Source organism: Harpia harpyja, chromosome 12, assembly GCF_026419915.1.
Source record: "Harpia harpyja isolate bHarHar1 chromosome 12, bHarHar1 primary haplotype, whole genome shotgun sequence".
Taxonomy (NCBI): Eukaryota; Metazoa; Chordata; class Aves; order Accipitriformes; family Accipitridae; genus Harpia; species Harpia harpyja.
This window is the reverse complement of record NC_068951.1, coordinates 12,428,428-12,453,868: the sequence shown is the minus strand read 5'-3', so window position 1 is coordinate 12,453,868 and position 25,441 is coordinate 12,428,428. Positions and strand designations below refer to the sequence as shown.

The following is a 25,441-nucleotide window of genomic DNA, read 5'->3' as shown; positions in this document are numbered from 1 at the left end:
AGAAAGCAGCGAGGGAGAGGAATTAAAAAAAAAAGGGGGGGGGGGGAGGAAAAAAAAAAAAACCCAAACCCAAGCAGCCAGCCCAATCGGCGGGAGAGGCTTGTGTGTGTTTGCCCTTTCCTCATGACGTAGTGTCCTGTGCCTCTCTCCCCGCTTCTCCCTCTCCTTTTCCCCTCCCTCCTTCCACCCCCCCCCTCCCCTTCCCTCGCATCCTTGGAAGCAACAATTAAGCAGCTCTGGGATAAAACACACTGCCTGCGGGAGCACGGGGGCATTGCTTCAAGAGATGGCAAGGCGGGCAGCTGCACCCCTCCTTCCCGGAGTCCTCCTCCTCTTCTCCATCCTCCCGGCTTCTCAACAAGGAGGTAAGGAAAGAAAAGGCTCCTTCCCCTTAGCACCGGCCAGCGCTTTTCCCCGGCTCTGCGGGGACCCTCCACGGGCACAGGGGCTCGGCTGCTGCCCCGTTCTCCCCCGGCCCCCCGGGCAGCCCCCGCCTGCCTCGGCTGCCTGTCCCCGAGCAGGGACAGGCAGCCCTCCCTGACCTGCCTTGGGGACATCCCCCAAGCTGGGTGCTACCTCCCCGGAGGGCTCTTTGCCCCCCAACCCGATGGGCGGCGTGTGCCGTGCCCGGGTCGGGCGGGATGTCACCGGGGGCAGTGACACAGGGCAGTCCGGGCATGGCACCTCTGCACCAAGCACTTGTCCGGGACGGGACGGGGGGGGGGGGGGGGGGGGGGCTGCGAGGTGCTGCATCCTGGCGAGGGGCTCGGGGACACGAGAGGCTCGGGTCACAAGAGGCTCGGGGACACGCAGGCAGGTCACAGGGCAGGGCAGCCAAGGGTGGCCGCCAAGCTCCCATGGGACTTATAAGTGCAAGGGGCCGGGGGAGCTGGCACCCGTCACCCTCCCCCGGTGCCATGGCGGTGTGAGCTGGAGGGGCAGTGGGGGTGGGGGGCGTGCGTGTGTGCATCCCGCATTCCATGTGTGCAAGCTGCTGCGCAGTGTGTGGCCGCGACCCAGCCTGCGGGGCTGGTGCAGCTGCAGAGCAGCTCGACCTGCCCGAATCGCAGGCTCTGGGTGCCTGGGGTGGCCCCTGCACCGCCTTCCTTGCACTCGTCTCACCAGTGTCGGGTCCATCCACCAGTGCATGGCATGGGTCACGGCTTGCTGGCTGGTCCCTGGCCGAGCGGCGGCAGGGGGTGCGTGACACCCCAGCACATGCACACACCCGTGCAGCAAACCTGCTGCCGGGACGGGGAGGCGAACGCCAGCACAGTGGTGCGCATCCCACGGTGCCGCGTGACGAAGCCGGAGCCACCAGAGCAGCAGGTGCCTGCCCGCCGGATGGCTTGCGTCTCGTGATCAGGCCATGAGCATGCACAGAGGTGGGGAGAGCAGCTCTGAGCACAGATTTACAGCCCGCTGCAATGGCTTAACTGGGCAAAGGTCTGCGAGGTGGGGACAGCATGGTCAGGGATGGGACAGCCACCTCTGGAGAGCCAGGCGGTGGTCGCCCCGTGTGGTGCCATGGAGAGTGTGCAATGGGCAGAGCCACTGTCAGTGATGGGGTCGGTGCCAGAGGTGATGGGGTCAGTGCCAGAGCCGTCGCATGAGGCTTCTCAGCCAGAGAGGACCAAGGACCAGAGGAGGGGAGAGGGCAGGATCCCGCAGGCAGGGGAGGGCAGTGCCAGGGCTGGCACCAGGCAGCTGCAGGCTGGGGCACCCCTTGCCCAGGGCAGAGCCCTCGGGGCTCTGCAGCCAGCAGCTCCATTTGCCAGTGGCCTGCAGCTCCCTACTCTGCCCCGGTATAGTGGGATCCTGGGACCCTGACCATGGGCTGGTCTGTCCCGGCTGTGCAGGCAGCATGACCCCAGAGTGGTGTCAAGCCAGGCAGCTGCCTGTAAAGCCGCGCCACTGTCAGTGCCTGATCCTGGGTAGCTACAGCTCAGGGTGAAGGTGCTTGATGAGATGCAGCTCAGTCCCGGGCACTCTCGGCCTCCAGCAGTGATGCTCTGCGCTGGCTTGCTGAACCACGGTGGCTTTGCCCCCCAGCTCTCAAGCAGTGGGCAGCTGGGACAGCCTCAGGAGGACTTTGGCCCCCAGGTGAGATCCTGCAGCAGTTTCTGAGCAGTTTGGGGCTGTTGGCCCCGCTGCAGTCCCTGGCTCGATCTCCAGGGGTGTTTGCTGGTTTGGGAAGCAGCTCACAGAAGAGGTGGCCCTGGCCCTGGAGATGGTCCCAGTGTTGATGGGGACACCAGAGAATGCTTCCCTGTGGAGGAGTGATCAGTGTTTCTGCAGCCTGGTGTGCTGCGTGGCACCAGGCAGGCTCAGCCATGCTCCTTGCCCTGCCAGCCCTCGGGGACTGAGCTGGAAGAGAGGCACAGCCAGTGGCACGGTGTGTGTGGGGGTGCCAGGATGCTGTGGGGTGCACCCAAGCTGGAGAGGGCTCAGGGCATCATCCTCCAGCACCCACTGCAAGTGCAGCTCCAAACCAGCCTGGCAGGAAAGGGACCCTTGAGAGATCCCAGGGTCAAGGGGGGAACAGGGGGAGCCCCCCTGCACACACAGACTGTCCCCCTCAGCGCAGTGCCAAGGGGCTGAGCCCTGGGCTTGCAGCAGCTGGCGGTACTTGGGAAGCTCCCAGCAGCGGGTCAGGATCAGCCCAGGGGAGCAGAGTTGTACTGGGCACCTGCATGGCCGGATCCAGGCCACTGCGTGGGGAAGCTGCTGTATGGTTCCCTAAAAGGTGCCAAGTGCAGCATGTCCCAGCGTTTGGAGTGGGGCATCTGTCCCTCAGTGCCTCCATCCATCCCTCAGTGCTTCCCATGCCAGAGCACAGGGAATCCCCCCCGGAGTGACCCCGTGGGGTCCCAGCCCTGCAGGCTCTGGGACCACAGGGGGCAGCTCGGGTGGGTGCAGAGAGGCTGGCACTGGGTGTGGTGGCATCCCAGCCTGGGTACCGTGGAGACCCTCCGAGGACATCCAGAGTCCCCAGGATGCCCCAGGGCCAGCAGTGCCAGTTGTGGGGCTGGGATGGCATCTCCCCTTCCCAGCTGGGTACCTCCCCGAGGCACCAGCCTGCTGGGACTGCTCCCTCTGCAAACAACTCGCAGGGTGCAGCTTGTCTGCCAGCGCTCTGAAATGAAAGCTGAAGCCTCGGGTGGCGGGGGTTGGGGGGGAGGGCTGGAGAGGAGCCAGGCTTTCGACAGCAGCCCCCTCTGCTCCCCCCCCCCAAGCTGCTACCAGTGAGCTCGAGCTGGGATGCAATGGAGCTTCAAAGTTGCTTGGAGACTGCGTGTTTCCAAAACTGATTCTCCCAAGAAAAAGAAAACAGCGGTGTGAGGGAAGAGGGGAATATCTGTGGCAGTTACATGCTGAGCCTTCTCCAGCAGCGGTCACCCATGGGCGCTGGGAGGGTGGCGAGGTACGAGGTTTGCCCGCCTGGTGCTGGTGTGAGCTTGTGTCTCTGTCTTGAAAGATGTTGAATAGAGAAAACATTTGTATTTCTGGCTTGTAAAGAAAGCTGCAAGCAGTGGTGCAGGTAGAAATGGTGCAGATGATATAGTCGTCAATCTGAAACAGCACAGGTAATGGAATAGTGCGGATATTGCAAATAGTGACCTGTGGTACAGAGCTATGGAAGAAAAAGTCCAGTTTCTATCAACAAGGGTCCACGCCAGATCCTGAGCACCTCCAGGGGTCAAACCCTACCAGAGCTGCGGCTGCACATGTGGGTGCAAATTCTCCTGCCCCTGGCTTGAGAAGACATCCCCAGGGTGGGTGCTGGGGTGCTGGGGGCCAGCCCCATGCTCTGCAGGCTTACAGCCAGCCCCAGCCCAGGAGACAAGCTGGGAGATAGGAGAAACCCCCCTTCCTGGAGTCCCAGCAGGCTTGGACCAGGGGCAGAGGCAGCACAGAGCTCCTTTAGTGCTGGGAGGCTGGTGACTCAGTTTCCCCTTCCCCAATGTGCCAAGGGACTGTGGGATGAAGAGGCCAAAGCAGGGCACGCTGCACTGAGGAGCAGACCCTGAGCTGGTCTATGGGCTCCTGCCTCCACAGCTGGGGAAGGACAGGGCTGGGGAAGGACAGAGACTGGCTGGAGAGTGATTGCTGTAGTCCGGTGCAGCCTCGGGGAGCTCACGGTGTAGCTGGTGCTGAGTGCATGGGCTGCTGTCAACACCTGAGCCGTCCGTGGTGGTGTTGCTGATGGGTGGGACTGGTGATGCTGGGGTGAATTTGGCTGCTCGAGGCTGGTCCTCAGCCGGAGAGCTGAGTGGGTCAGAGACCCCCATGACCCTTGGCAGTGCCCACACCAGGGAGCAGACCCTGAGCTGGGCTATGGGCACTGCCTCCCCACTGGGACGAGCCCGGCTCTGCCAGCACCAAGGCAGCTTGTAGAAGAGCTTCAAGAGAAGTGCAGAGCTGGCCATGTTTGGCAGCAGAGCTGGTCAGGGAGAGCAGCAAGGGGGGAGCAGCCTCCTGCAATGGTCCTGAGCCAAAGCATCAGCTCCCCAAAGCCACATGGCTTTCCTACCCCGGCCATCCTGCTGCCCCCCGGCTACCCAGGCTCTTGCCAGGACTTGCTGACCCCCTCCACCTCCTGATCTGGGCATGGAGATGGTTGATGAACTGGCACATACCCTGTAATCCTCCAAAAGGCGCAGACCTGCCGCGAGGCACTGGGATGAGCTCAGCACCTTGGCCCTGGGATGGTCTCTGGGGCATGCCTGGGGGGGGGGCAGTGACAGTGGCACCACAGTGGGACCCCCCTGCCAGGGTCTGCAGCGCCCAGGAGAGTGACAATGATGAAGGGCTGAGTTAGGCAGCTGTGACTGTGGGCAGGTGTCACCTGGACCTTTCTAGGGTCCCCACGCACCCCAGGAAGGCTGTAAGCCATCCTGCCTTGTCCCACCTTCCCCAGGGGTCTCTGTCAGGCAGCGCTGGCACAGGGAGATAGAGGGGTAGGGGAGCTCAGCCCGGGTCCCTGGGGTGCCCAGCATTACCCAGCACCAGGGACCTTGCCTAGCCATGAGGGGCTAAGGCTGGGGGGCACCACAGGGCCCTCCTGCTTGGTGGGGGACTGTCACTGGCCCCGGGCATGGAGGTCCCCGGCCGGATCCTGGCTGTCCTGCCGCCTCTCATTCCTAGCAGTGGTGGGGCGTCCCCTCCTAGCAGGGCGGGTGGGGGAGGACAGGCAATGTGCAGACACTTGGAGTTTGTTTGGAAACAGGCAAGAGGTTGGGATTTGTTTTTCCAAGCGGGGGTGGGCGGGGAATGTGCCGGGAAAAGGAGCCACTTCGTAAACCCCTGGCCGGCAGCCGGGCCAGGCTGTGCTGTGCCAGAGGGGTGAGCCGGCCGGCTGGAGCGATGACTGAGCACTTGTCCCCTCCACTCCAAGGGACATCAGCTCATCAGCTGCTCCAGGGCCAGATTTGGCCCCCGGTCCCCACAGGGCCCTGGGAGGTCGTTTTGGGGGGGCACAGGGCTGAGCCCGGCTCTTTGGCATCTCTGGGGCACGTGGGGGCTGTGTGATGGGTCCTGGCATGGGTTTTCCGCCTGCGTATGCATCCCGATGGGTTTGTGGGTGTGTGTCCTGCTGGTGCATGTGTCCTGACACCTCCTGTGCACGTACAGCCTGACACCCCTCTTGCACGCGTGTGTGTGCCCTGACACATGTGTGGGTGCATCCTGTTGCCCAGTCTCTCTGTGTGGCTGGGCTGCGGGTCCATCCCAGCTGCCCTCGGTGGTGGGGGACACACGTGAGCAGGGGCCAGGGGACACCCTCATCCCTGCCATGTTGGAGCGGGCAGCTGTTGGGGTGAAGTGGGGGGCTATGGGGCACAGCGAGGGGGGACCCCCAGAGTTTGCATCACATCTGAAATGGAGATGTGCAGCACAATGTGCCCCCCACCATGGCATGCCAGCTCTGCCACCTGCCTGGCACCTGCCTGCGCTGGCTACCCTCCCCAGCCCATGGGCACCATGCAGCCTGCGATGGTGTTGCCAGGGCTGTGCCACTGCATGCACCCAGCTCCTGGGGATGCCGGGGGCCCTCCACCCTGGCCAGGGTGCTGGAGAGGCCACTGCAGCCTCGGAGTAGGACAGCAGGTCCTCAGGTCCCAGCCATGCCACCGCAGGGTCCCCAGTGCCCGTCCACCCTGAACTCCAGCCCCTCTGCCCAGAGCAGGCAGGAGAGCTGGGTGCAGCTTGCCACAGGATTGCTGGCCAGGCAACCCCCAAATCCTCCTGCCAGCCTCCCTGCAAGCCCTGCCAGCCATCCTGCAAATCTCACTGCAAACCCTGTGGCAACACCCCCAGTGGCAAAAACATGCTCCACCCAAAAGCGGAGCATCCCTCTGCATTGCAACCTCCTTGTGCCGCCAAGCCACCTGCAAGCCTCCACCCCATCCATGGCCCTGATGGAGCATGGGGGACCACCCAGGGGATGGCTGCCTGGGTGTCTGCAGGAGACAGACCTTTGTCAGTGTCCAAACCAGCCAAAAAACATTGCTGTGGTGTCTGAGCCCAAACTCTGAGCATGAGCTCCAGACGCCCTGGAAAGCGGTGGGACCTGGGTGCTTATCTCAGCTTCGCAGAGATGGGCAGAGGGACACAGGTGGTTTTGCTGGGTCTCAGCACTGTCCCCCCAGTCCAACATCCCAGTCCTGCTGGCCTGAGCTGGCTCTTCCTGCTGGCAGCTCAGCAGGCAGGGCAAAGCAGGGCAGGCAGCATGGGCATGGGGCAGCCACAGCCAATCATGCTTAGGCTTGGCTGGGACCAGCGTGGGCTGTGGGGATGAACTGGGACAGCTTCACCCCTCCATGCATCACCATGCCTGGACCTGTCCCCCCAGACCCACGGGAAGCTAGCGGTGATGGAGACGGCACTGGCTGTGGTATGGGACAGGTTTTGGGAAGCAGAGCTGGACACCAGCCAGCCCTGCTCCATGCCAGCCCTATGTCCCTCCCTCCCATGCAGGACCAAGTCCTGCTGACATCTCCACCAAGATACCCTCCCTGGCTCCCAGCTGGGGCACCTCCAAGCCCCATCACCACCGTCGCACTGGAAAAACTGAGGTGTGCAAGGAAAGTCAGGGACATGCCCTTGGCCCCTTGCCCCGGGACTCTGCTTCTCACCCCCTCCGCAGGGAGCAGCTCCATGTCCCAGGAGGTGCCCCCCACCCTGATCTGCCAGGGTGGGATCACTTGAATCCCTGTGGGGATTTTAATGAGGGACTCTTCTCTTGCAGGGGTCCCTGGTGCTATCCCAGGAGGGGGAGTTCCAGGAGCAGGCTTTTTCCCAGGTAAAGGGGTCCAGGCAGTGTTGGGGGGGGGATCACACTGCTTGCAGGGATGCGGCAGGTGCCTGGGGGGTCTCTGGCTGCCTCTGAGCCAGCATGGAGGGCTGGGGACCTGTCAGCTGGGATCAGGGGACATGGGGACACCCTGTCTGGCTGCTCAGCCCTGGGTGGCTGCCCCAGCACCACCCCCACAGCATGGGGACAGGACTGGGTGGCAGTGCCAGGCTTACACTGAGGGTCACTAGCCCAGGGCTGGCACCTACACCCTACCCAGCCCTGGCCACGGGAGGTGCTCAGAGGTCACAGCCTGTCCCCAGTGTTTCAGCCAAAAGCTTGGCGACATCTCAGGGGGATGCCCCATCCTCCTGCACCCTTGTCACCCTCTCTGCCTCCCCATGGACCCCCGAGAGCCTGGTGTGGGTGGGTGGGTGGTGGATGCTCACAGGGATGGGTGCTAAGACTGTGCCATTGGTTGCAGGTGCTGGGGTTGGAGGTTTGGGAGCAGGTGAGTGCTGGGATCCCTTTGCCCAGGGTGTGCAGGGACAGGGAGGGGGGCGGCACGCCCAGCAGAGCTGCCTTGTGGTGGGCAGCGGGGTCTACCATGAGGCTGGCCCTGGACCGCACGGTGTCGCCGCCTTGGGGGATGCTCAGAGGAAGGATGGCTCTCACCCCTCTCCATGCGCTCTCCCCTAGGACTCGGGGCTGGAGCAAAACCTCTCAAACCAGGTAAGAAGCCTTTCCTTGGCGCTCTCACCATATTTCAGCCATGCCAGTGGCCAGGATATTTCCTGACCTCTGTTGCCCTCATGTTTCACCCACGTGGACAAGGGACCCCCCCATCCTGGGCTCCCCCATGGCCAAGGCATGCAGCAGCCAGCACTTTCCACCCTGCTCTGCCACACTAACCCCTGCCAAGACCCCATAGCCACAAGGGAGCCTTCCTCCCTCATCCGCTGCTTCGGCACACTGCCATCTCCCCTCCAGCCCCCACGGACCACCCTTTTGGGGTGCTTGCTGCCTGCAAACCTGTGCCAGAGCTGCTCGGGAAGATGCAAAGCTCGCTCAGCCCTGCTGGGAGCCAGTGGCCACGGGAAGCTGGCAGCACCTTCATCTGCTTGCATTCATGGCCAAGCAGCTTTTGCTGGGGCTCCTGCAGCCTGTGCTGGGGTTTGTCTGGCCTAGAAATGACGGGGGGAGAGGGGGCATCACTGGGAGAGAGATGAGATCCTGGCAGGAGGATGCACAGCCTGAGGGCACCGAGCCTGGGGCATGGCTGGGAGGTGCCAGGGCAGCAGGGACCGAATGTGCAGGGGACAAATCTGCTGCCAACAGAGATGCCTGGTGCCCATCGAGGCCCAGGGAGAGCTGATCTTTTAGGCAGAGACCCAGGTCTCCCCTCCCTGCCCGCCCCAGGAGCACCCACTGCACCCAAGGGCAGGGGCACACTGCACTCCACCGGCCCCCTGAGCCGGCCCATCTGCACGGCAGGAGCGCCAGCCCGAGGTGGGGGCCGGCAACCTCCGTTTACTCAGATTTCAGCTCGTGGAAAGAAAAACAAGGCCCTTTATTTCCGCGTAATTAAAACCAAACGCGGTGCAGCCGCGAAGCCCCAGCCAGAGTGGTGTCCGCGCCCTGAGCCAAAGGCAGTGGAATTTGCGCCTGGAGGGAGCGAGGGCTGATTAGCCCCAGATGTTGGAAGGCAGTGCTGGCCAGAGCCGGAGGGACTCATTCCTCAGCCATAAACATTTCGGCTCCGTCCCCTCGTGGCCTGGTGGGGTGGGGGGCGGGTGAGGAAGAAAGGGACGGGATGGGGTAACCTGGATGCTGGCGGGCACGTTTGTCACCCGTCCCTGTGCCCATCCCTGGGGCATGCTCCTGTCCCACGGGGACGGTGCAAGTGGGATGCTCTTGCTCCTCTAGCCCCAGCTGTCCCCCTGCTACCTCACCCCACTTCTCTTTCCAGGGGTCGGAGGCCTCGGGGGACTTGGCCCACTTGGCCTGCAGCCAGGTGAGCACAGACCACCGGCTGCCCCCACTCCGGACTGACCCCAGAGACCCACCTTGGGGACAGCACATGGCTCATCCCCATCGGGTGCTCTCCGTAGCCTGCCTGGTGGGTTCCATCCAGGCCGGGCACCCTTCCCAGACTCGAGGGACTGGCAGCCACCAACAGGCAGCCCTGTGGTCCCCCAACATCATGACGTCAACCATGGCTGGGTGACCGCAAGCAGTAATAGGCGAGGAGGGACCTGGGGTCCCCGCGGGGTCTGCAGCAGAGGGACAGTGCCTGCACGTGGCTGGCCAGCCTGCCCTGGGCCACAGGGGACCCCGGCGTATGCAGCAGCTGGTGACACCGCAGCGTGCCCCAGGTGGTGGTGGCACAGCTGGTGACAGGCGGAATGTGGATGGGAGCAGGTAGTTGGGGGGATGCAGGCAGAAGCCAGTGCAGGACAGGGCAGTGCCTGCTAACCACCGCCTTGCCCAGCCTAACGCCAGCCTCCAGCACTGCTGCGCAGCCTCCCACAGCTCACCACCCCCCTGCGCCCACCGTGGCCGGCGTGGAGGGCAGGACACCTTCTTGCTGGCCACTTTTTGGGGATGTTCACGCTGATTATTCTCCTCCCCGCAGGAGCTGCAGGTCTCTTCCCAGGAGGTGCCTACCCTGGGGGTGTCTTCCCAGGTGCTCCCTCTGCCGCTGCGCTCAAGGCTGCTGCAAAAGCTGGTGAGTGCTGGGGGTGTCCGATGCGATGCTGGGCCAGGCAACGATGCCGGGCAAGGCAACGCTGGGGCTCGGGCAGCCCCCGGGGACTCCTGGTGTCCCCTGGGAGCCTGGGTTAGGACAGCTTTCCCCATGGAGCTGGGAGGCTACAAGCGGGAGGTGCTGCTCTCGCGGGGATCCCCGCCAATTCGGATGGACCCTGGCACATCTTGGTGTGCTGGGAAGGGGGCATTGGCCAAACCTGAGCCCCTAGGAGCAGAGACCACTGAGCTGCCTGGTCCCTGTGCCCAGGTCTGGGGGACCCATCCCTGGTACTGCCTCAGGGTGTCCCCTTTGCCCCCCAAGAGCTATCCTGAGCTTGTCCCTTCCTTCGGCACCGCCCCAGCCACCCATAGCCCAGTAATGGCATCTCACACTGGTACACTCCTCTTCCCAATGCCCCCAGGCGCTGGCATGGGTGGAATTGGTGGTCCTGGTGGGCTTGGGGTCTCCGCAGGTAGGAAATACTCCTTGTCCCCAGCATAGCCGAGCCCAGGGCACACCCGTCCCCATGCCTGCCAGGGTGGGCAGGAGCCGGTGCCCAGGGCTCAGGGGGTCTCTGCTGCCTGCAGGTGCGGTGGTACCGGGCGGGGTGCAGCCCGGGGTTGGTGCAGCAGGGAAACCCCCCAAAGTACCAGGTAGGTGCACGGCCCCGAAGCCTGGGGCCGGGGCGGGGAACGGCTCCGGCTGGGTGCTCATCCCAGCCTTTCTCTTGCCCTGCAGGCGCTGGGATTCCTGGAGTTTTCCCGGGTGGCGTGCTTCCTGGCGCAGGTGAGCTGGGGGTGTCCACCCCACCGGCAGCACCCTGACCCCTGAGGGTGTCCCCACCCTGCCAGCTGCACTCCAACCTCCAAAGGGGTCCCCACCCTACCAGCAGCACCCCGACCTCTGTGGGGTTCCCCACCCAGTGCCAGAACCCTGGTTTGAGTCGATAGCCTTGTGGCCCTGGGCATTTTAGTACCTCTGCCCGGCAGAAGGCTGCCTGCAACCCCATGCTGCTTGCCTGCCTAACTCCCTGCCTGCCCCATCGCTGCTGCTTGCAGTTTCCAAACCCTTTCACTGGGGCCATAGTGACATTTCCACCATGCCAAAGACGGGGGGACTCGGCATCTCCAGAGGTCTCATGCCAAGCTCTGCGGGAGCAGGCTGCATCAGCACCAGGAGAGGAGCTGGCACAGACCATGTCAGGGCCAGCTTGCCCAGCCAAAGGCGGCGTGGGAAGGAAGGGGAGGAGGTGGCGGGGGGAGAGGAATTCCTCACTGCAAAGTAATTTGGAGGAGGAAAACTTGTGAAAACAAGATGTTTCAACATTGTCAGAAGGAGAAGTGTGTTGCTGGTCAGGAATGTCTTTTCCATGTCTGAAAACACGTGAGTTATAATGAAAGACATTTGTAAAAGGGAAAAAAAAACAAGCCAAAAAAACCCCCTGAAACCAAAAACCCAACCCAAATGACTGCAAGGCCAAAGCACTGCCTGTTGGCCCTGGAGGGTCGGGGCTCAATGGGCAGGACCCCTGCTCCCGCTCCCTAAAGAGCCCCAGCTTGCATGAAGCCACTGCACATCACCAGGGCAGAGAGCAATGCCTGGGCTTGGCTACACCATGATGTGGGCTGGTGCTTTGCTGTTACTTGTGGGACCCACTCGTGGGTGCCATGCACCCTGCAGGCACCCCTAGTTCCTCTGTGGGCAGCCTGCCCCTCCCCAAACCACAGGCAGCCCCAGGGCTGGAGCAAACCCTTCACTGGCAGCTCTGTCCAGGGGGTGCGGTGTGGCTGACACAGGGGGGGCCCAGCAAGTCCCCGGGGGATGAAGGTACCCTATCCCAGGGTACAAGGGTTAGTGCTGAGCCAGAGATGGGTGACAAGGATTTGGGAGCTGGCTGCAGGGGTCTCGGGTACCAGCAACACCACGATGCCCCACTGTGGTCACCTGGCCCCTCTGGTCTCTGCTGCAGGTGTCCGCTTCCCTGGCATAGGGGTGCTACCCGGAGTACCCACTGGTGCTGGAGTCAAGCCGAAAGGTCCAGGTAGGTCCCTTCAATCCCCTCGGGACACTGGGGTGGAGGGCGGGTCCTGGGCTGGCTCCAGCTCTGCCCTCATCTCCATCTTGCTGGGGCTGGCTCCAGCCCATCCTTTGGGGTCACAGCCCCACAGGACACGTGGGTGAGCGAAGCCGACCTCTGGCTGAGCCCACGCAGACTAGTTTGGAGCCAAAGGACCAGCCCCAAGGCTCACGTGGGTGCCTTTGTGTTTCTGCCTAGGAGCAGGAGCCTTCGCAGGAATCCCTGGTGAGTGTCCCATCTCTCTCGCCTGTCCTTCTCTTCCTTCCCAAGCCTGTTCATCACAGCCATGGCCTCCCCATGCCAGAAGATGCCTCAGGGCTCCCCAAGACACCTGCTCTCCTCTCTCGGGGTGCCCCGCGGCACTCCCCTCTCGCAAGGACTGGTGGCAGCCTGGGCGCGGGCTCCAGGTGAGAGTCTGCTGTTGGCTTTGCAGGACTGGGAGGTTTTGGAGGTCAGCAGCCCGGTGTCCCTCTGGGGTATCCCATCAAAGCTCCTAAGCTCCCAGGTAAGCTGTCACAGCCAATGGGGCTAGGGGTGAAGGACCCCCAGCGCTGCCAGGAGAAGGACCCGCCGTTCCCCAGGGCTGAACTGTGGTGCCCCTGGGTCCCCTGGACCTGGCAGTGCCAGTGCTGGCTCTGGGACAGCAGGACAAAGTAAGGGGCACGGGGCAGGTGAGTCCAGCAGCAGCCCTGCCTATCACAGCCTTGTGGGCAGCTGCCTGGATGCTGCTGCTGGTCTTGCCCCCAGCCCATGAGGATGATGCTGTGCCTCTTCGGCTGTTGTAAGGTAGGAAAGAGCATGTTCTGGGGACATGCTTTGGGCCAGGCTACCCCAGGCTATCCCTGCCAGCTCCTCCTGGCACAAGGCATAGCCCTTGCAGGGACTGTCTGCTTTCTGTGGCTCCTGGGGTTGTGCTGGGCATCGCTGGGCATTCACCTGGGCTCAAGGAGCTCTAGCCAAGGCCCCCAACAGCAGGCAGGTGGTAGGGATGAAGCTCCAAGCAGGTCTCCCTCCCCACTGCCCACCCAAATGAGGCTCAGCCCCAGCCCAGGGAAGCCTGGGGGTGCTCAACACCCCTTTCCCAGGATGGGCTGCTCTGGGGACCTCCACCTCCCCGTCCTGTGCCAGGTGCCAGCTCTGCCCTGTTCCCAGCCATGCCCACGCAGGGACGGTGGCAGGACAGGCAGTGCCAGGCAGCCAGTACCAGGTTCTGTGCCCTCCGAGGGCCATGCTGCCAGCTTACTGGTCCCAGGAGCATCCCTGAGGAGGAGGGCGGCCAGATCTGGGCAGGGACTTGCACCCCTGGAGTGCTGGGGAGCGAGTAGATCCATGGGCATTTTCCCACTCACCGAAACAAGTTGCTGCAGGCAGGAAAGCCTTGGCGGGGGAGCCCACCCCGGGGAGCAGGTCCCGGCACAGGCGCCAGCCCCAGCAGCTCTGCCAGCTTCCCCCCACTGGGGCCCATCGCCGCAAACGGCGGCAGAAATACTTGGCCCGCTCCGGCTTCCTCCCGCGGAGGCAGAGTTACGCTCGTTAGGGTGACTTGGCCCCGTCGCCATCGGATACCGTCTGGCCTCCTGGCTGCGGCCCGGCCCCAGACCGCCTTTCATGGGGTGCCCGGTGCAGAAAGAAAACCACCGGCACATGGCGCAGCCGTGCCTGGCTCCATCCCGCGGCGGCCCCACCAGTGGCCCGCAGCCCGGACGGGACGCCGCTGCCGGCTGACCCACTTTATGGGGAGACTTCGTTAAATAAATCAGGGGAGGACACCCATCCCCTTGGCCAGGGAGCCCCATCAGTGCATCATGCCTCTCTCAGGGACCAGCGGGACAGTGGTGGTGTCCCCAGCTGTGGTTTCAGCTGTTGGGTGCTGCCTGGCACCCCGATCCTTTCCGGAGCACTGGGCGATGCCAGTTTGTCACTTCTGAGGGCTTTGCGCTGGCAGCACAGGGACACACTGGGCTGGCTGTCGAGGCTCTCACTTTGATGCTGTGGATGGGCCCAGGGGCTGCCACACATCCCTGCACCCCCTGTGCTGTGTGCCAGCTGCAGTAGGTCCAGGTCGAGAGGGGACAAGGGAACAGCGGGGAAAGTAACATTTTCAGTGGAAAGTCTCCTTTTTGGATTATTTGCTCCAAATGCCCTAGCCAGCTCCTGCTCTGTACTGTCCCTGCTCAGGAGGCGGCCCTGGGGCCACCCTGCTCGCTGGGGGCTCAGCCTGAAGCTGTGCCTGAAATCAGGGTTCCACCTGATGCTGTAGGGATGGGGACTGCTCCCCAGTGCCCAGCCGCACTGGGGTGGCATCGGTCTGTGCGAAGCCCTTTCCATGCCAACCAGTGTCCCCATTGGCTCTGAGCCCCCCAGCAGTGCTGGTGGCATCCACCATGCCGGTGCAGGATGGATGCACACAGCCCCAGAGCAGGGGCTGCTCTCACATCCAACTCAGGGTGGTGGGGAGCTGGGCTTGGACCCAGCAAAACCCTTGGAGACCCAAGGGCTTGGAGTCTTGACCCTTGGTGTCACCTCCGTGTGTGTCACCCAGTGCCAGACCCTTCCGCAGCTTTGGGCTGAGTGAGGCGCTGATGAGGTGCCCTGGCTTGGGCAAGGGGGGTCCCCAAGGTGGAGGACACCCAGCACGGCTCATAGCCACTGCAGCCTGGAAAGCCTCAGCCTTCCAGCAATGCTGTGCTGGCGTGGGACACAATGGGACAGCCTGGCAGGGTGGAGACAAATCTGGTCCCCACATGCTGGCTGGTGGGAGGGGACGGTGTACTGTGCTCAAGGAGATGCTTTGCCATGAGCAATCCCGTCCTGGCTGCAGGCAGCCTCATCCCCACCCTGCCCACAACCCCCTCTGGCAGGAAGGCTTGTTGTGTGAAACACCCTCCACCCTACGCACCACTCGAGGTGTCCCCATCAGGGATGTGGCAGCCCATCACCCCTCAGGCCACTGCCAGCAGTGATGGGAGCTCAGTGCTGCTGGCACATGGTTCCTGCCAAGTCACAGGCATCCCCGCTCCGTCCTGAGTGGTGGGATCCTGCTCTTTTGCAAGGAGACATTTCCCTGGCTGTGATGTTCCTGCTTGTAATCCCTCCCCATCCCTTCGCGCCAACCTCCTAATGAGGTCACATTTCAGCAGAGGCTCCCAAGCCCTGATTCCAATTAAAACCTTTCATTTGGAGCTGGCCGTGGCATGGCCAGCTGGGTACAGCTCTTGCCGCGGGGCTCCCAGGGGACCCCCCGCTGTAGTGGGATCATGGGAGGCTCCTGCAAAACCAGCTTTGGGCACCACAGCCCTCAGTGCAGGGCTGAGTGGGTGGCTCTTTCTGGAGCCGCGGCTTCCAAGGTGATGGAGAAGAGTATCTCCTGGCCCAGCTCCATCATAGGGGGTTGTATCCCAGAGGATTTACTATCCCAATGGAAGGAGCCCCGAGGGCTGGTGCCACACAGCCGGCTGGCAGAGAGGGGCTACACCGCGGGGCAGAGGGGGCACGGCCACCGGCAGCCAGGTGCTAACCCGCCACCTTCTCTCCTCTCCAGGTGGCTATGGATTGCCCTACAGCACTGGTAAGCTGCCCTATGGTGAGTGCTCGTAGCCCTTGCTCCGCGGTCGTAGCTCCTCACAGCTCCGCCGGCTGCCACTGTGGCCTCGTGGCCGCTGACCCTCAGGGCGGTGTGAGGGGCATCCCGCTCCCAGGGCGAGGTGGTCCCTCGGGGGACCCGTGCCTTTTCCTGCCATGATGCCTCTGGACCCAGCTGGGAGCAAGCCAGCTCTCCTGGCATCCCACACCATGGGGCCGGGAGCTGTTAATCCACAGGCATGCTGTGGCACCAGTAGCGGTCAGCTGGCTGGCTGGCTCTCTGCTAGGACATGTCCTGAGCTGTGGCCAGCTCCAGGCAGGGATGTTTGAACTGGCACCTCAACGCAGGGGGAGCTGGCTCCGGAATCCCTCCCACATCCCTCGATGCTGGTGGGGGGAGAACCTCTGGGCCGAAGGAGCTGCTGCATCTGCCTCGCCCCCCTTCCTAGGGCCAGTGCCTGACCTGGCTTTGCCTTTCTGTTTGTGATTGCAGGCTTTGGGCCCGGCGGGATAGGAGCCGGCATCGGGGCAGGAGGAAAGGCAGGGTACCCCACTGGGACAGGTATGCTCCCTTCCTGGGCAGCCCCAGGGTGGGCGACTGGCACAGGCATGGCGGGGGGACCGGGCACCCTGGTCACTTTGCCGGTCCTTGGATGGGGTGTTGGGCACTGCCCGGCTGTCTGGTGGCCCCAGGGTGACAGTGTCACCCCAGGGACAGCCTGGAGGGGTGCATCATTTCCCAAAGGAGAGGGGGGTGGATGCTGACAGGAGGGACCGGTCCCCAGGGTCATTGCGGGATGGGGGAGCTGAGGTGGGAATGGTCTTGGGACCTCAGCGGCTCCCCATGTCCTTCCCCAGGAGTTGGAGCACAGGCGGCAGCAGCGAAAGCAGCAGCAAAATATGGTGAGTCACCCTCTGTGGGCACATCCATCAGCCATCTCCCCAGCGGGGCAACTCTGCCTCCCTCCCTCCCAGGCTGGGGGGGATGCTGGGTGTGTCTCTGCATCACCGAGCTGACGGTCCCCTTCTCCTCTTTGGCAGGAGCCGGTGTCCTGCCCGGGGCTGGTGTCATCCCAGGAGTTGGCGGAGTGGTACCCGGCGTCGGTGTTGTCCCAGGAGTCGGAGGTGAGGCGATGGCGGGGCTCGGCCCTGGGGCTCGGGGAGGGTTGCCTCCCCCCATCCCACACCCCTGACTCTCTCCCGCTATCCTGGCAGTTGGAGGGCCAGCAGCAGCAGCAGCAGCGGCAAAGGCAGCAGCGAAGGCAGGAGCTTTTGGTGAGTTGCCTGCTGTCTCGGACAGATCCAGCAGCTGCCTGCGGGGTCGGGCTCACCCTCCGGTCACAGAAGAGCCGTGCATTGGTGCGGGGCTGCGTGACTTCACTGCCTGCCCCACCACCACCTGCCCCATTTCCTGGGGTGCTCTCCCAGCCCCAGAACCCTGCCCCGGCTCCAGCAGCTGCTTGCCAGAGCTTGGGGCGAAGTGAAGCCACTCTGCTGAGCCAGCAGCTTTTGCGGGTGGAAAGCAACAAGGTGCAAAACCTTCCCCAGGGCTGCAGAGGGGCTTTACCCCCTTGGGCGCAGCTTCCAGCAGCCTGTTGGGAGAGCTGGGCTTTGGCGTAGCAAAGCCTGGTTTGCAAAAAGCAGCTTTTTCAACGGTGGCAACCTCGCAATGCAGCAGCCCAACATGGGGCAGTATGTCCCCATCATGCATGGTTTCTCCATAAGAGATGTGGTTTTGCTGTGCCAGGCTCCGGCAAGGTGTCCGGGGAGACGGCGTCTGTAACGAGCTGTCATTCATTAGCAGAGGGATGCACTTGGTGATGCAGATCTTGTGTTCACTGCTCCCCTCGTTGGCTGTTTTGCGGGAGAAAAGCGAGTAGCAAACAACTGCTCATTAGAGCATCCAGAGGAAACATGTCAGCCTCAGGAGCAGCTGAGATTTACAACTACAGCCTTGGGGAACCTTGGGGGTCCCCAAGCTCCTGGGTGGTTGGGTGGGCTCCATACCCCTGGGTTGGGTGTAGGGAGCTGGAAATCCCAATCCTGGGCACATCCCAGGTCACCTGAGCAGCTGGTTTGGGAGGTATGGAGAGCCTACCACAAAGCCAGGTGCCTCAGAGCCTCCCATGACACCAGGGGAGACCGCGTCCCCACCAGTGTCACGGGGTGTTTTGGGGGGGGTCTGACTGCTCTGCTTCCCTCCAGGTCCAGGCCTTGTGCCTGGGGTTGGCGGCGTCCCAGGCCTCGTGCCCGGCGTTGGTGTTGTCCCCGGCTTGGTGCCTGGTGTCGGAGGTGTCCCCGGGGTGGCAGGTGACTGTTCCCAGGAGCCCCGTCCCCACCACCTGGCCCTGCGGGGGGCATGGGGGCTGGTGGCTGAGGGTTCCTCTCTCCTTTATCTCCAGGAGTTGGGACGCCGGCAGCAGCAGCGGCAGCAGCAAAGGCAGCTAAGTACGGTATGTGCCGCGCAGTGCAAGGAGCTCCCCAGCAGCTCCCTCGGTACCCCTGCTGACCCTCTCCACCCAGGGCACTCAGGGTACCCCCAGACAGGCACGTCTCCCCTGGGGATCACTCCTGATGGCTCATTACGGGGAAGCATCCAGGGACGGGTTGTGCCCAGTCCAGCTCCCAGCCGCTGCATCTGGCTTGGCTTCATCCCCAGGGCAGGACCTTCTCCCTCTCTGGGGTTTCTGCAGGCTGCTTCATGGAGGTGAACTGACGAGACTGAACTCATGTCTTTAGACCTTTTCTGAATTCTTGGGTTTTGTACCAAATGCATTTTTCCAGCAGCAGACTTGACCCAGGGTCTGGTGCCCACAGGCTCAGCCTCGCTGCCCAGGCGGGCAGAGATCCCTGGCAGTGGGACCCCTGCCCAGGGTCACCGCCTTCCAAAAACCTGGTGGGATCCAGCAAGTGCATCCAACTTGATCTAGCAAGACCCAGGTGCTCAGCAGGCACAACCACCCCCAAGGGAGCTCCAGCAAGGAGGAGTGCAGAGGGGACAATGGACATGGCCGAGCAGCAGTGAAGCTGGGAGCCCAGGTGCAGAGAGAGGAGGCAGAAGTGGCCCCAAGGCTCCACACAGGGCTGGGGGATCCATGTGCTGCTCCAAAAGGCAGTGCCAGAGGTTACATGGCCAGGTCCCAGGACCTTCTGCATCATCACTGCAGGGCCCTGGGAGTCTCCTGGGAGCAGCCACGCTCGATGGCAGCTTTCCTTTGAGGGCTAAACCATTGCTGGCCAATTCTTACATTCCTCTTCTGCATCATGTATGAAAAAATCCCACCACGTGCCTGGGGAAGGATGGGATTTAGGGAGAAACTTGGCAGTGACAAGTTAAGGGGTGTGTGCTCTGTGCTGGGGTGCCAGGCACCTGCCGAGCAGGGGACCATGAGGACAACCCCTCTGGCACTCAGCCCTTCCAGAAGTAACATGATGCTTGTCCCTGTGGCACTAATGAGTGCCAGCGGGTCAAGGCTGTCACTGCCCTGGGCAGCTTCCCAGTCTGGCCAGTGCCCAGGGCACCCAGCCCTTCCAGACAGCTACTGAGGACCGCCAGCCACTTCTCCTCCATGGCCTGTTTGGCTGCAAGTCTTGATGTCCCCATGATGAGGACCATCTGGAGCCCCCTGCGATGATGAGGATCATCATGGTCCTCTGTGCTGGTGACTTCCCAGCCTTTCTTTTACAACAGCAGATTTACCACCTCACTGGGGCCTCTTGGGAGACATGGGACCAGTCCCTCCCTTGTACCGCTGTGCATCTCTCCCAGGACGAGGCAGTGGGGTGCTCTCATCATCACAGCATGACGACGAGAGCAGACCTTTGACAAGGTCCCACCTTTCAACTGTTGCTGCAACAAGATCTAACTTCTCCACTCTTGCTGCCTGCAGGAGCTGGCATTGGCGTTCCTGGCATTGGTGGTGTCCCCGGTGTCCCCGGTGTCCCTGGTGTCCCCGGTGTCCCCGGTGTGCCTGGCGTGGCTGGAGTTCCTGGCGTGGTGCCCGGTGTTGGAGGTGAGTGTATGGGCTGGCACGAGACAATGGGGTGGTGCTGGCTATGCTGGTCCCCTGACTCTCTTCCTTCTGTCCCCACAGTGGGTGGCCCAGAAGCCGCGGCAGCTGCGGCAAAGGCTGCAGCAAAAGCCGCAGCATACGGTGAGTCACCATCATCCTTTCCCAGGGAGGGAGGAGGGATGCTTGCAAATGGGCAAGGTGGGGGGCACCCCTGGCACTGTGGATGGTGGGGCCATCAGCGGGACCCCTGCCTACGGACCCTGCCTGCTCAGCCACATCTCTGAACCTCTCTGCAGGAGCAGGGCGTGTGCCCGGTGTCGGCGTGCCTGGAGTTGGTGTGCCTGGAGTTGGTGTGCCTGGAGTTGGCGTGCCTGGTGTCGGCGTGCCCGGTCTGCTGCCCGGTGGTGTCGGAGGCATACCAGGTGAGGTGGTGTCTAAGGGATGCTTGGCACGTCCCCAGCACTGCCAGCTGAGGGATGCCGGCATGGCCACCACGGCCCATCACTGCCCCTCATGCTCCCCTTCTCCCCCAGGAGTTGGAGGTCCAGCGGCTGCCGCTGCTGCCAAAGCAGCCGCCAAAGCAGCAAAGTACGGTAAGCCGGGATCTCTCTGGGGTTATCCCACATGTCCTGTCTCCTGCCACCTCCCCACCCCATGCTGCTCCCCTCGCTGGGCCTGAGCACTGCACAGGGTCCCTGTGGGTTGGGGTGAGGGATGATCTCTCCGCAGGGCTGTATGTGGGATGAGGTGCTGGCTGTGTCAGGGAGTGCTCTCCAGAGAGCTGGTCTGCATGGAGCGTCCTAGGTTCACCATCCATACACTTTCTCCTATGTTAGTCCATCCACCCTTCCTTCTACCCACCCATCCACACCACCAGCCAGCCAGCCACCACAATATCCATCCATCCACACCATCCATCCATCCATCCACCCCGCCTTCCATCCAACCACTCCACATCCATCCACGTATCCATCCGTCCATCCATCCGCCCACCCCAGCCTGTGATGCCTTTTCAGCCAGCTCCTTCCACCATCTCTTTTCCTGAGCTGAAGCCCAAATCCTTCCCTCTCTTCTTGCAGGAGCAGGTGCCCTGGCTCCTGGTGTGGGTGCCCTGGCTCCTGGTGTAGGTGCCCTGGCTCCCGGTGTAGGTGCCCTGGCTCCTGGAGTGGGTGGCCTGGCCCCTGGCATTGGAGGTGTCCCAGGTGAGGAGGAGGAAGGCAGGTGGTAGTGGCAGCCTGGCTGGTGCATGGGCAGGTCTGGGGCAGGACAGGCGTGAGGAGGGCCTCGGTGGTCTCCATCAATTCATGGCCATCCTTTGGGGGATGCAGGCAAGATGGGAGGGATGGGGTCTGCCCAGCATTGCTGGAGAGGATCCCCCTGGGGACACTGACCCCCCTCTTGCTGTCTCCACTCAGGGGTCGGAGGTCCGGCTGCAGCAGCAAAAGCAGCAGCAAAGGCAGCCAAATTCGGTAAGTCAGCTGGAGAAGCCCATTGCTTACAGCTCAGCCCACAGCAGGCAGCCCTATCTGCCCAGTGGGCATCTGGGGTCTCCCCATGAAGCCCTGGCATGGCACAGACTGGTCGAGGGGGAGCTGAGGGGCTTCAGGGTTGGGCACCCCATGCCGGCCACATCATCCCACAGGATTATGGGGATCACATGGGCCTCGCCCCCATGCTGCCTCACCCCCTCTCTCCACAGGTGCTGGGGTTGGAGGGGTGCCAGGTGGGGTGCCCGGTGTCGCCGGAGTGCCCGGAGTGACGCCCGGCGTTGGTGTTGTGCCTGGGTTGGTGCCGGGCGTGGGGGTACCCGGTACTGGCATCCTTCCCGGGGCAGGTACGTGCTTTGTCACACCCCAGTTGGGGACAGCAGTGGCCAGGGATGCTAAAAGCCACCAAGCCATGTGGAGGGGTGGCAGAGGGGGATGCAGGTGGGATGGGGGATGATGGCACACAGGAGGGGTGCAGGGGTGACTGTCCTAACTGCGGTGTCCTCATTTGCTTTACAGGCATCCCCCAAGTAGGGGTGCAGCCTGGTGCTAAACCTCCCAAATTCGGTACGTATCTGCCACTCTGCCCGAGGTCCACCTCGGACCATCACCGGGCACCCTCCTTGTGTGGCCGTTGGGGTGCTGGCCTCACTTTGTGGTCCCTGTGTGGTCCCTGGTGCCCCAGCGGAGGGTGGCCCAGGCATGGGAGGTGGCATGCTGTCACCTGTGGGTGCAAAGTGCCACCCATGCCCCCTCCCCTGGACTTACTGGGGACATTTTTCTCCTGCTCTGCATTGCCTGCAGCAATGCGTCATGCAGGGGGTGAGCTCCCTCTGGGTCATCTTGCTCTGGGTGCTGTGCAGTGGGTGCCGGGGACACCCAGAATGGGTGTCAGGGCCACCCCAGCGGCTTGAGCACCGGCTGGGGGTGCCCTGAGCTGTGGGTGCTGGGCTGCGGAGGGACAGTTGTTAATGGTCTCTCTCTGGCAGGTGTTCCAGGGGCTGGAGTCCCAGGGGTTGGCGGCATCCCAGGTAGGTGCTGGCAGGAGCTGAGCCCAGGCAGCTGGGAAGTGCAGGCAGAGGGATGCTCTCCCAGGGCATGGGGGGATTAAGGCTGCCCGAGGAAGGATGGGCACACCTGGGGCTTGGCAAGGAGAAGATCAGACACTGCCCCGCTGCCTGTCCCTGCTGGTGCTCATCTGGGGTCCCTGTCATAGGTGGTGTTGGAGTCGGTGGCCTCGGAGTCGGTGGCCTTGGAGTTGGTGGGCTTGGTGCTGGTGAGTGATGCTGGCCCCTGGCATCAGGGCTCCCCAGGGCTGGAGTGCAGGGAGCAGAGTGGCAGTGCCATGCTGGCAGAGTGCCAAAAAGGAAAGGGGGTGTATGGGATGCAGGGTCGCTTTTGTCCCCTCCCGGTCCCACGGCACGGTCCCACCCCACACTGTCACCATACCCTGTGCCCCATCTTGTGTCCGCTGCCTGCCCTGCTCCTGGGGTGTGATTGGAATGGAATGCCATCACCGAGAAGGTACCAAGGGCCATAGCACCAGCATTGCCCCTGCCATGGGGACAAGGGATGGTACTGTACCATGTCCCCAACATGCAGAGATGCAGGTCCCTGCCTGAAGACCCTCTGGGCTCATAGCAGGGTCTGGCTGCAGCCCCGGGGGCGGCAAGCCCCACTGGGGGCTGCACTGATGCCCCTCTCTGACACAGGGATCTTGTATCCAGGAGCTGTTGGGAAACCTCCCAAGCCAGGTAAGGAACAGGGTCTGCTGTGACCGGGGAGGGGCTAGAGGGGTGACCCCCATCCCTGTCTCCACGCTGCCCACCCTCACCAGGGCTCTCCAATCCTGCAGGTGTTGGTGCTGGGGGGCTGCAGCCAGGTTAGTGCTGCAATTTGGGGCTGGAGTGGGAGTATGTCCCCTACCACGCCACACTCCTCCCCACCCTGCTGCCATCCCCCACTGGGATGTGGGGAGAGCATCCTGAAGCCAGATGGGTGCCATGGCGGGGACAGGGACTTTTGCAGCGGCTCCTGTCCCTGCAGGGAGCAAGGGTCCCTAGCCAGGGTGTCCCCAGCCAGGCAGGGTTGGGGTGGCACTGGTGTCACAGGCTGTCACCGGCTGTTGCTTTTTCCCCAGGGGTTGGAGTTCCCGGCTTCGGCGTGTCACCAATATTTCCAGGTACCATCCCCAGCTCAGCGCCTCGGCACGCAGCCAGGGCACATCTCGGTGCCTGGCCGGCTCACAGGGACACGCACAGTCCATGGAGCACGTGGACGTGGCCACAGCCTGGGGAGGGACCTAGGGGGCTGGGCTGAGCTGGGGGGTGCTTGGCTGGGGGGTGCAGGGCAGAGCAATGTGGGTGCCCACTGGGTGCTGAGGGCTTCGTTCTCCTTTCAGGTGGAGTCGCCGGCCAGCTGGGATTTGGTGGTGAGTGTCCATCCCCCAAGCGGGCCATTTTTGGGGTGGGGGGTGCATATCCCCCCTGCACCCAGCAGGCAAGCAGGGTGGGGGTCCCACTCACCCCGCTCTGCTTCCTCCCTGCAGTGAAGCCCCCCAAGACCTTCGGAGGAGCCCTCGGTGCCCTGGGCTTTAGAGGTGAGCACTGCCACCAGGTGACCCCCTGCCCTGCTGGGGTCGGCTCTTGCACCCCCTGCCCTTCTCCCAGCCACCCATCCAGGGGGTCGGGGGGTGCAGGGGCGGGCTCACACTGTATATCCCCCCCCAGGCGGCGTGGGCTGCGCACAAGGGAAGTACTGCGGCAGGAAGCGGAAGTAACCACTCGCCGTCACCGATCACCTCATGAACTTTGGTGCTACTGCATGGTCCAGAATGTAAATCCCAAGCAAAGCTGAGACACCCCCCCCTCCCCAAAACGCCGGATCTCCCCCCCCCATCCCAGGGCCATCCCCGGCCCCACATTCCCAGGAGGGACCCCACACCTCCGGCAGTGCCCGTCCCCCCACCAGCCCCTCTGTCCTGGCAGGGAGCACGGAATAAACTGCGGGGAGCAGCCGTCCCCCTTGGTGCTATCGCTCCTTGCAGGATTTGGGGGGGGGTGTCTTGGGGTGTCACACACCCCCCCCCCAAGCCCCAGAGCTGACCCCGGGGGGGGGGCAGGATGAGGGGCACCCCACATTGGAGGGAGGGAGGAAGGGAGGGTGGGAAGGGGGGTCTTGGCAGCAGGGGCCTGCGCAGGGAGGGATGTCCCCGGTGGCCTGGGCCCCCCCGCCAGTCCCTGTGCCCCGCCCGGCCCGGGGGGGTCGTGGGCAGGAGGGCCTCAGTCCCTTCATGTTACTCACTTTGCTATAACTGGGTGGGACGCCCTATACAGAGGGACTCGCTTCCGACAGACTAATAAAGGACAAGTTTTTAAAGGACTCTGGCTCCATCCTGTGTCCCTGTCCCCCTCCCAGTGGCGGTGGCAGTGACGGGTAGCCTAGCCCAGCGGGTGGCACTGCTCCATGTCTTGTACCCGTCGCTCTGCCCAAGCCTGGGGACGTGCTGGGTCCTTGGTCCGGGGATGCCATGCGCCCTACTGCATCATCACAGCCCACAGTGACAGGCCCAGTGATGAGGGGGACCTCCATGTTCTGTCCCACAGTGACAGCCTATGGGATGGCTGGGATGTCCATGTCCTGTGCCGTGGTGACAGCCTGCGGGATGAGGGGGACATCCATGCCCTGTCCCATGGTGACAGCCTGCGGGATGAGGGGGACATCCATGCCCTGTCCCGTGGTGACAGCCTGCGGGATAAGGGGGACATCCATGCCCTGTCCCATGGTGACAGCCTAGGGACCCAGGAGGAGGTCCATGCCCTGTCCCATGGTGATGGTCTGGGGATGCAGGGAGATGTCCATGCCCCGACCCACGGTGACAGCCTGAGGACCAAGGGGGTTGTCCATGCCCTGCCCTTGGTGACAGCCCAAGGGACAAGGGATACATCCGTATGCTGTCCCATGGTGATAGCTTGGGGGATAAGGGGGACATCCATGCCCTCCCCATGGTGACAGACCAAGGGATGATGGGGATGTCCATGCCCTGTCCCACAGTGACAGACTGGGGACCCAGGGGGACGTCTGTGCCCTGTCCCATGGTGACAACCCGGGGAATGAGAGCGATACCCATGTCAAGCCCCACGGTGACGTCCCGGGGCAGAAGGGGACACCCCTGCCCTGCCCGCGGTGACAGCCCCAGCGCCCCGCGTGCCCCGACTTCCCCCGGCCCCTCCCTCATTC

The 25,441-nt window shown here is 63.3% G+C and overlaps 1 protein-coding gene across 20 annotated transcripts; it reads left to right on the top strand.

Moving 5' to 3' along the window:
- The first annotated feature begins 53 nt into the window (after positions 1–53).
- ELN (elastin) lies at positions 54–24,583 on the top strand. 20 transcript variants are annotated; one of them, XM_052804379.1, is made up of 33 exons: positions 54–365; positions 7,250–7,303; positions 7,779–7,805; positions 7,994–8,026; positions 9,264–9,308; positions 9,930–10,022; positions 10,631–10,696; positions 10,782–10,829; positions 12,013–12,084; positions 12,319–12,345; positions 12,554–12,625; positions 15,662–15,703; positions 16,196–16,264; positions 16,561–16,605; positions 16,744–16,827; positions 16,918–16,977; positions 17,908–18,012; positions 18,105–18,155; positions 19,593–19,715; positions 19,797–19,856; positions 20,012–20,137; positions 20,249–20,308; positions 20,795–20,917; positions 21,131–21,184; positions 21,415–21,549; positions 21,722–21,769; positions 22,192–22,235; positions 22,436–22,478; positions 22,915–22,956; positions 23,343–23,384; positions 23,604–23,633; positions 23,751–23,801; positions 23,932–24,583. In XM_052804379.1, the coding sequence occupies exons 1-33, from the start codon at positions 287–289 to the stop codon at positions 23,979–23,981; spliced, it is 2,103 nt and encodes a 700-aa protein (XP_052660339.1). In that variant the 5' UTR covers positions 54–286; the 3' UTR covers positions 23,982–24,583. The 20 variants fall into 20 exon arrangements, with proteins under 20 accessions (XP_052660339.1, XP_052660341.1, XP_052660355.1 ...); XM_052804381.1 differs by having other exon boundaries at positions 16,918–16,979; positions 17,940–18,012; positions 22,192–22,233; positions 22,419–22,478; XM_052804376.1 differs by having other exon boundaries at positions 55–365; positions 15,662–15,688; positions 22,192–22,233; positions 22,419–22,478.
- The last annotated feature ends 858 nt before the right edge of the window (positions 24,584–25,441 follow it).

What these genes read in the sequence shown, in the direction of transcription:
- ELN (XM_052804375.1), top strand. Translation starts at nt 287, where the DNA reads ATGGCAAGGCGGGCAGCTGCACCCCTCCTTCCCGGAGTCCTCCTCCTC. An exon ending in AGTCAAGCCGAAAGGTCCAG is followed by an intron (nt 12,085 to 12,318) that starts GTAGGTCCCTTC and finishes GTTTCTGCCTAG; the next exon opens with GAGCAGGAGCCTTCGCAGGA. An exon ending in GAAAGCAGCAGCAAAATATG is followed by an intron (nt 16,606 to 16,743) that starts GTGAGTCACCCT and finishes CCTCTTTGGCAG; the next exon opens with GAGCCGGTGTCCTGCCCGGG.